Source organism: Pantherophis guttatus, chromosome 10, assembly GCF_059756535.1.
Source record: "Pantherophis guttatus breed Tessera chromosome 10, ASM5975653v1, whole genome shotgun sequence".
In the NCBI taxonomy this organism is placed as follows: Eukaryota; Metazoa; Chordata; class Lepidosauria; order Squamata; family Colubridae; genus Pantherophis; species Pantherophis guttatus.
The window spans coordinates 26,657,484-26,667,677 of record NC_142072.1 but is presented as its reverse complement, the minus strand read 5'-3'; the positions used below and the strand labels follow the sequence as shown (position 1 = coordinate 26,667,677).

At 42.6% G+C, this 10,194-nt stretch overlaps 1 protein-coding gene across 1 annotated transcript; it reads left to right on the top strand.

The window, feature by feature from the left end:
• Nucleotides 1–387: 387 nt before the first annotated feature.
• On the top strand, nt 388–9,233 carry FAM167B (family with sequence similarity 167 member B). The gene is made up of 2 exons (XM_034413733.3): nt 388–806; nt 6,295–9,233. Exons 1-2 carry the CDS (start codon nt 498–500, stop codon nt 6,556–6,558), a joined length of 573 nt encoding a protein of 190 aa, XP_034269624.1. The 5' UTR covers nt 388–497; the 3' UTR covers nt 6,559–9,233.
• The last annotated feature ends 961 nt before the right edge of the window (nt 9,234–10,194 follow it).

Genomic DNA, 10,194 nt, shown 5'->3' with positions numbered 1-10,194 from the left:
AACCGCTGAACTGCCGACCTTTCGATTGACAAGCTCAGCATCTAGGCCACTGAGCCACCGCATCCCACCACTTTAACTAGCTCGTTAAAAAAATTGCACTTTGCCCTTTCATCTTTCCAAGTCATTTCAGACCTGGGTGGAGGATCCATGACTTTTCTTGGCTGATGATAAGAAAAGGAAGCAGTGTGCCCGGGCAGGATAAATTACTTTACACTCTTGCTGACTTATGTTCCTATTGAAACTTCCTTTCAAAGAATAGAGTGTCTCCTCCCAGCTGGAGACAATAATAGTATACTTTAAAAAAAAAAAACCCTCTGCTATTCACCTCTGGATAATTAAAGTTCCTGCTCTTTTTTATATTTCCAAGGACTTGATTGTTTCAAGAATAAACAGCTTTTGTCTATATACACATACGTATATGCAGCGTGTGCACCGAGGAGAGTGAGTTTGTTATTTTGTTCTCTGTGGAGACACACTCTGTGCTTGGCACCTCTGCCATGGCCCTGGTGAGGTTCAAGGAACTGGGGGAAGATGAATTGAACTTAGAAGAGGAGAACCTAGACAGTGTCAAGGCCTTGACAACAAAGTTGAAGCTACAGACACGGCGCCCATCTTATCTGGAGTGGAAGGCCCATGTGCAAAGTCCCTCCTGGAGAAATGGGCTGCAGGCTGGAGCTCTGAAGACCCACCTGGAGAAGCAGGGTGAAGAGGCAGTAGGAGAAGAGAATCAGGCCCAGGGACCCCTGAAGTCTGTTTGTGGATTCCCCACCATTGGTATGGCCTTTGAATGGCTTCGGATGGAACTGGTAAGTAGTTCTTTGGGTCTCAGGAGAAGTTGGTCTAAAAGGGTCAGAAACTCAAATAGTTCTACCAGGAAGCTACATTATAATTAATGTCAATAAAATCTGCTGGAAGACGGGGCAGCAAAATCCTGGTTTTTCAATCTCCAGCCAGGAGCATCTGCGATTCATCCCTTTAACTTAATCTCTGCTGTTTTTTGGGCAGTGGGCTTCTGGAGAACATAGGCAGAGGAGAAAAACTGTTTAGGTCAGTATCTTTCAAGGACCACCTCCCAGCCAGGAGCTTTTTACAAGCTGTGCTTCTCTGCTTCTGCTCCAGCTGTAAGTGAGAAGTTAAGAGTCTTGTCTGAGAAGGACCAACATCTAGTTGAAGCCACAACAACATTGCACCGTGATGATGATGATGATGCCATGCCACAGGTGACATCATTGGCATGCCTGGTCTCCTCTGATTATCAGAAGTGGGAAGTGTTTGGCAGGGAAATGCTTTGAAACCTATTAAGTCCAATTTGGCACTGGTTTCCTTACCTGGTGCCCTCCAGACAAGTTGGGGCAAGTGGTTGGACATTTACAACTGAAAACTTTCAGGAATAGAGAGGACAGATCCTAATACTAAAGTGCTGTGTTTGAGATTGAGCCATTCTATGGTGACCGTGATAGATATATACATCATTTCTTTTAGTTTTGCTTCCAGCTTTTTGCCATCATAGTCCTAGCAAAGGAATGGCTTGCCAGGTTGAAGACAGTGTGTGCTTAACACTACATTAGAATCTCTGGCTGCTTGTAAATTATTAGTTGGCACCACCAACGTCTTTTCTTCTGGAAGATCGTATGGCCATTGTTGACTACAAAATTGCTAAATTTTGCCTAGCAACTCTGAGGACGTGGCAGCAAATATTACCCAACATTGCTGAGGTCTTTTAAAACTGTTAAATATTTTAAATCTTGCTCAAATCTTTTTTTTTGGTTCCCTCTTGAATCTTTGCTACTGTTGCATCTTACTATGATGGATTTTGGGTGCATCTGCTGGTCAAGTAAACAAATGAATAAAGAAAAATAAACACATAAAGACCCAAATAAATTTTCTAAAATGTGGCAATGTTCAGTGGGTAAGTAAATTGCAGTAATGTGAAACTCAGCAGTTGTCTCTCAATACTGTATGTAGTCAGACTGCAGTCCCATATTTTAAGAAAAAGAAGGGGAGCAAGATATTTGAGCAATGGGGAGTCCGTGGCCATCCAGGACATTTCCCCAGCAATTTTAGCCAGTTTATTTAGACAGTTTATACATTTCAGTTTATTACAGTTCTAGACCAATAGAAGCAGAGTGCTCTGTGAAGATAAATAGATTTAGAATGTAAAACATACCATAGAGTAACAAATTTGGAAGGGACCTTGGAGATCTTCTAGTCCTGTTCAAGCAGGAGACTCTACATCAGGGCTGTCAAACTCCCAGCCCAGGGGTCGGATGCGTCATGTGCTGGCCATACCCATGATCGGTTTAGCGAAGGGGGAAAAAGTCCCAATACGTCACGTGACGCTACCGTGATGACGTGAATTTGACACCCCTGCCCTATATCATTCGGGACAAAGATAGCTAGATAAATGGATAAAAAACAAAATAAAGTTTAAGATAAAGTTAAAATACATTTCTAAAACAATCTAACTAACATCTCTGAATGAGATCCATGATGCAGTCTATATTAAATTATAATGTAGACACTAAAATTATATTCCATGTAATATTGTTTAAAATTCCAAAAAAAGTGTTAACATCTAGAATTTAGATGAATTACAGTTACATTTGGCTAACTCGTTGGATCTTCCCTACTTGTGCTGTAATAAGGGATACTTCATCTATCAGCAGGATTTGACATAGACTGAAATTGGGCGAACAAGATCTCTACTAATCATAGGTAGACAGAATCTGGTTCAGAATCTGCTCCATAAAAGGAACAACGAAGAAGAACATTTTCTGCAGTTTCCAAGTCTTTGGAATCATAGGCACAAAGCCTTTCAGCCAATGGTACTTTTTATATTTATTATATAATATATATATATATATATAATATATATAATATATAATTTATTATATACTACAGAGGGGAGAGCATGGTGTCAGGCAATAGAGAAAGCTTTCCAATGGCTGGGTGTTTCTAGCTATGTAAGGTAGCTGGCAGCAGAGACAATATATCTGTTGTGAGCTGATAACAGGAAAGTGGGGACCTTTCCTAGAGTTTAGCTCAGGAATCACTTTCTGGGAGCAGGGTCACCCTGTCTTAAAAAGTCAACTCTCCTTGGAGATTATACATCAACCCCTGGTGATTAAATGTATAAAGGTAAAGGTTCCCCTTGCACATATGTGCTAGTTGTTCCCGACTCTAGGGGGTGGTGCTCATCTACATTGAAGAGCCAGCGCTGTCCGACGACGTCTCTGTGGCCATGTGGCCGGCATGACTAAAGGCCAAAGGCGCACAGAATGCTATTACCTTCCCACCAAAGGTGGTGCCTAGTTTTCTACTTGTATTTTTGATGTGCTTTTGAACTGCTAGGTTGGCAGAAGCTGGGATAAGTCACGGGAGCTCACCCCGTTAGGCGGCACTAGGGATTAAATGTATAGTTCTCTGTAATTTTCTTAACCTACAGTCATGTTTCTCAACACTGCCAGCTTTCACATGGATTCTAGGAGTTCAAGTCTTAAAGCGACCAAGGTTGGGAAACACTGCTGCAGTGAAAATGAAAGGGTGAATTTTGTTTTGAGTATTCTACTGTTCAAAGCAAAGTCAGCAGCTGAACTGGTGGGTGTTTATTACATTTGTGTTTGCTCTTCTGTGAACAGGTGTGTCTGCTGGGTCAGGAAAGGGAAGATAGGAGCTGCAATAATGCAATGAAAACTCTCTCCCTCTTTTTTATGTGCATTGTGAAACTTCAGTTGTGAAAGCCACTACCTTGGCATTTCTGGCCATACCCTCTTTGTGGGCTTAGCAGTTGTTCACCCTTCTGTCTGGAGATATTTTGTTAACCTCCTTCAGAGCAAGAAACCAGGTTGTTACCTGTCCTTAGAGGCTATCTTGGTAACCCTTGGCTCTGGCTGTTCATTGGCCTATCTGCCTTATGCCTAGTTGACTTTAAGCTGCTAAATGGATAGAAGTAAAACATATTTCTCTCTCCCTCCCTCTCCCTCCCTCCCTCTCCACCTCATCTACCTACCTGTTCTATCTACCTATCTCTCTCTGTGTCTGTCCGTCTGTCTCATCTGTCTATTTATATAACTGCCCAACTCAATGCATAAATGACTCCAGGAGGCTTACAAAATTTTAAAAAATCCATCATATAATAAAAATTCATAAAAAACCTTAACCTACCTCCCGTGGCGGCAACAACATAATTAAATCAGCCATTCGGTTGGTTCCATCGTTTTGTTTTAAATCAAATTGTAAAGTCTATTAATGAACTGCAAGTTGTTTTAATTTGTTGAATCTACAGGGGTCCAATAGAAGCATAGTAATGTGACGTGAACCATTTGTGTGCAATGACATCACGTTGCAGCCGGTGTTATTTGCTCTCCTTTGCAGTCCCAGCAACACCCTTGGATGTCTGCAGGGGAGACAAATGAGATCATATCAGTTGTAGAATTTGATCATATGTGGGAGGACATCACAATGTGTGTAATGTCACTGGCTTTCCTGTCTCCTCCTTCTAGAACCCTGTGCTAGGATCCAGACAAGTTAGAATTCTTTCATCAGTGAAGTGTTGGATACTTCTGTCTTCAATTAAGACACATTCCGACCCAATTTTGTGTACTGGTTAAGGTGTTGACCTGGAAACCAGCAGACCATGAGTTCTCATCCTGCCTTAGGCATGAAAGCTGGTTGCATGACTTTGGGCCAGTCACACACTCACAATCCAGCCCACCTCACAGGGTTGTTGTTGCAGGGAAAATAGGAGGAGGACAGATTATTATGTAAAATTGAATCTGGGTCAGTGTTGGGTCCTGCCAGGTCTTGCCATCAAAGGCTGGAGTGGGTGAGGAGGCGACAAATGGGCAATATGATTGGGTGTATGAAATGACAGGTGATGAAGTCCAGAGAAGCCCAGAACCAGTTTGTACCAGAGGCACCAAGGCCATGCACCCTGGGAAAGGAATGTGAATTGCCCACAACATCTCAGTGTTCTCATAACATTTTGGCGAGCTCCAATTGACGAAACACAGACTGGTCACAGGGGGAACGGAGACAGGAATCTTTTCTGTATCTTTTTCATGCAGGGAAACCTTAGAGCTAGTCTGACTTTACCGCAATCAACTTCCTTCAATAAAAGAACCTTATACTTCAACCTAATGGAGTCAAGGGTCTTTCTTTCCTAAGGGATCAGATTGGGGCAGGTCTGACAGTTGGTCAATGGGTCCAGAGGTTTACTCTTCCAAGCTTTTGGACTCATGCTGGAGCCCATCTCCAGGGAATTTCTCTCTTCCATCTCTCTACTGGAATATTTGCTTTCGGCTTTTCTGTGAGTCATATTTATGTGATCCCTTCCTGTTACTTGATTGGTATGTTGATGGCTGGCAATTGGCTATTGTTTCCTTGTGCTGCAAAGTCTTTAGCTCCTAAGTAGCTGATAAACTGGTGGTAAATCAGCACTCCTGTTAACTGACATGGGATCTGCTTCTTTTTTTTTTTTTTAATTTGATTTATATGCCGCCCTTCTCCGGAGACTCAGGGTGGCTTACAGTGCGTTAAGCAATAGCCTTCATACTTTTGTATATTATATACAAAGTCAGCTTATTGCCCCCACAAACTGGGTCCTCATTGAAAAGATGGAAGGCTGAGTCAACCTTGAGCCTGGCAAGATTCGAACTTACTTTAATTTCATTTCCCTGGCCATCTTTGTACGTACTCGGCCAACAATCTTAGTAGCTGTGAAATTAAATGCATGCCCTCGTTCATTACAACGAGAGGCTACCAATGTTCAAGTCTCCTCATCTGACCATTGCTTGTGTTCTTGCAGTCTGGTGGTTGGTTCTTTCCCGTCTGTCCTATTTATTATTTATTATTATTTATTTATTTATTTTTATATGCCGCCTTTCTCCGGAGACTCAGGGCGGCTTACAATGCGTTAAGCAATAGCCTTCATACTTTTGTATATTCTGTACAAAGTCAGCTTATTGCCCCCACAATCCGGGTCCTTATTTTACCCACCTTAGAAAGGATGGAAGGCTGAGTCGACCTTGAGCCTGGTGAGAATTGAACTCGCAGTAATTGCAGGCAGCTGGATGTTAAATGCTGCCTTAGTAGGAGGCATTAGCCTCCTACGCCACTCAGGCTCTACATAGTCCCAAGGGTAATCCATGCAGGGGATCCGGTAGATTTGGTAGATTTGCCTTCATTCATGGGTATTATGTAAATTTTCTGCCTTATGTATAAAAATAATAAAGGCAGGATAAAAATCTAATGAATAAATAAATTTGATGTCAGGCCAATTCTCTCTTGTTTCAGAGGAAGATGCAGGCCCTGGACCACCAGCTGGCACGGCAGCTGATGCGGCTGCGGGCCCAGATCCATCAGCTGAAAGTGGAGCAGGCGTGCCATCGCCACAAAGAGATGCTGGATGATGCCACCTTTGAACTGGAGGGCTGTGAGGAGGACTCGGACCTGCTCTGCAACATTCCCCCCAAGATGGCCTTCCTCCTGTCTACCCCTCTCAAGCACATTGGAGTCACCCGCATGAATATAAACTCACGCCGCTTCTCCTTGTGCTGATGGACCTTCAACCCATTGCATGCTTGCTCGGCGCTTGTGGCTGTTGGCAACCAAGAAGTATCTTGGCTCCCATTGCCTGCATCTATAGATTTTGCACCCATGTAGAGCAACCCATGTCTCGCCTGGCTGATCTGCTCTGGGCCCACAAACATACCTGGACTGCAGTGGTGAAATCTAAAATTTGTTACTACTAGTTCTGTGGGCATGGCTTGGGGGGGGGAATGTGACTGGGTGGCCGTGGCCGGTGAAGAGGTTGTAAAAAATGCTTTCAAAAGGCTCTGACGATCCCAGCTGAGTTGCCTGATTGGCAGAGGCTTTTTTTCTTTTAAAAGCCTCTGCCGATCAGGCAACTCAGCTTGGATCGTCAGAGGCTTTTAAAAGAAAAAAAAGTCTCTGCCGATCAGGCAACTCAGCTTGGATCGTCAGAGGCTTTAAAAGAAAAAAGCCTGAATAGGTTGTAGAAAAAATGCTTTTAAAAGCCTTTGATGATCCCAGCTAAGCCGCACGTTCATCAGAGGATTTTAAAAGCATTTTTTCGGCCGAAGAGAAAAAATGTTTTTAAAAATTTAAAAAAAAGCCTCTGATGATCACGTGGCTCAGCTTGGCATGGGGGGGGGAGGGGGCAGGGATTTTTGCTAACGGTTCTCCGAACCACTCACCTCCATTGTTACCGGATCAGGCGATCCGGTCCGAACCGGGAGCATTTCACCCCTGCTGGACTGGCAATCAGAGAGGTAAGATGGTAGACAAAATACATCCTCCTAGTAGAAAGTACCCTGTTTTCCCCAAAATAAGACATCCCCTGATAATAAACCCAATTGGACTTTTGAGCGCATGGCAATAAGGCCAAGCGCTTATTTCAGGGTTCAAAAAAATATAAGACAGGGCCTTATTTTCGGGGAAACATGGTAGGGAAGTCTAGAGAACTGCCTGGGGCAGCCTTTCTTCGGGTGAAGCACCTCTCAGGGAGGGAAGTTTTGCTACTTAGAAAAAGGAGATGAAAAGCAGGGAGCAATATGGAACAAGAGGGACAATGGGTACCCTTTTGGTGATTCACAGGCCTAAGCAGCGTCTGTCGGAGAACAAACTGCAGGTTCAGAGAAGGGCCAGCCCAAAGTTTAGCCAGCAATGCATGCAAAAAAGGGGCAGGGTTCACAAGCTGCATCTCGACTTTTTGGGCCTCCCCTCCCTTAAGGTCTTCTATGCTGTGGCTTTCTGGACTGTCCTGTGGTCCTGGCTAAGGATGCAGGAGGGGCAATGACCTCAAGGGAATTTTTTTTTACTGGTTGATGTGTCCCTTTTACTTGGAAGGCTGATCACCCTTTGGCTGCCCCTCATTTATTTTGCCCACTTATGTTTTAAAAGCTTGCTAATTTTTATTACATGTCAGGCTTTGAGAAGCTCCGATAAGTTAAACACTTCAAAAAGAAGCAATAAAAGGCACATCTCTTGAGCATTGTGTGTTGTTTATGAATGTGTACCTTTGCACTCTGCCTCAGCCCAGCTTCACTTCAGCTTTAGACCGGTTGGGCTTTCCAAGAGCTTTTTTTTTTTTTTAATTTGATTTATATGCCGCCCTTCTCCGGAGACTCGGGGCGGCTTACAATGTGCTCAGCAATAGCCTTCATCCTTTTGTATATTTATACAAAGTCAGCTATTGCCCCCACAAACTGGGTCCTCATTTCACCTACCTTAGAAAGGATGGAAGGCTGAGTCAACCTTGAGCCTTGGCAAGATTCGAACCCTGCAGTAATTGCAGGCAGCTGGTCTTAATAACCAGCTTAATAACAGGGTGCCTTAAACCCCTGTACTACCAAGGCTCTTTTTCCCCCCTTTTTTTCCTTTTTCCCTGTACTACTAAGGCTTTTCCCCTTTCCTCTCTGTTTACAAATTCTAAAATGGAGCAAGAAATGAGCACCAACCGCCCCCAGTTCAGAGCAGTGGTATCTTTCTCTGATTGCATTCTAATTGTGCAAGCTGTTCTTTTTAGGGGGTGAGAATGGCACTCAGTCCATGTCCCAGGGAGCACAACAATCATCCCTGCTTTAATGCCTTGGGTACAGGGACTGTACGTTGCAACAGCCAAGAGTCTCATGCTATGTGAGTACAGGTAGGCCTTGACTTATGACTGGTTCCTTAGCGACCATTCAAAGTTATGACCTACCTGCCAAAAGGCAGTGATGACCCAGTTCCAAAGTTCCCATGGTTGCCCCCTGCCCTAGAAGTCATGTGACCACACTTCAGGCACTTGGCAACACTGTCCATTTATAGCTGTTCGTAGCAACCACACTTTATGATGGTTTTGCTGAAAACTGAAAATTACTGCCAGTTTTTGGTGGAGCAGCGGACTAAAGCGCTGTTAAATAGCACTTAGCTGCCAGCTGCCTGCAATTACTGCAAGTTCAAATCTCACCAGGCTGTTGTTCCTACCACCCATCTCCTTCCACTTATGACTGTATGACTGTAATTTTCTTGCTTGTATCCTTACGATTTCTATTGATATTGTTTCCTGATTGCTTATTTGTACCCTATGACTATCATTAAGTGTTGTACCTTATGATTCTTGACAAACGTATCTTTTCTTTTATGTACACTGAGAGTTTATGCACCAAGACAAATTCCTTGTGTGTCCAATCACACTTGGCCAATAAAAAAAAGAATTCTATTATAAAATATTTTATATTGTATTATAAAATCAATATCATTGAACATTTCTTTGTTATTTCAACAAATTATCATTGGTAATTTCACAGAGCTTATTCGTTAGTACCTATAGGAATATTTAAGACAGTTCAAATGTTCCTGTTGGTAATGGGGTCATACATTATTACCCAAAGAAAAACCACTTTTATCCAATTTTGGGTGATTTTTTCTTTGGGAAGCACTGCTGTAAAGGGTATTTCCTCTGTTCAGTGACTTTTCTTCCAACATGATGCATGTGCACATGTTAACATACCTCCATCAACACACCACATCCTTCTCGGCCCTGCCCTTGCCATTTTTAACAGTGTACAACCAGGGCTCTTGTGGTTACATTAGCAAGCTTGGCACAATTAATAAAATACATGAAAAGAAACTCCAGAGATCATGATTCTGTTGCTCTTTGTGATCTCTGCTCACTTCTACTTTTCTTGCCTTGGCAATATTCTTTATTAGCAATCTTTATTATGGTTTATTAACCAGCAGGAAGCAAATGTAACCATGCGGTAAATGTAACTCTGGATTAATGCTTTTCAATTTTGGAAATTTAAGACATGTGAATTTCAATGTCCATAATTCCCCAGCCAGTATGGGTTAAACCTATAGGTTTAAAATAAATAAATAAAAAGAGTACATAGAAGAACTTTCAACTAAAAGGAATATTTGGAACAGAAAAGGCTAAGATGAATGACAATAACACAAGAATCCCCTTAAAAATGAAACCAAAAAATTCAGAGGGAAATCAAGAAAAAAAAATTTAAGGACTGCAGATTTCACTTACAAATCAGCTCTGACAAACCCAGCAGTTTCTGTGGGTTTGATTAACTGGATCTACAGAAAACAAAGCATAAACTCCACTGAAAAGACTAAGACAAAAATCGGTCCAAAACTTAAAGTTGAGAACAAGCCATGTTTGGCTAACCATGAAGAACTGAG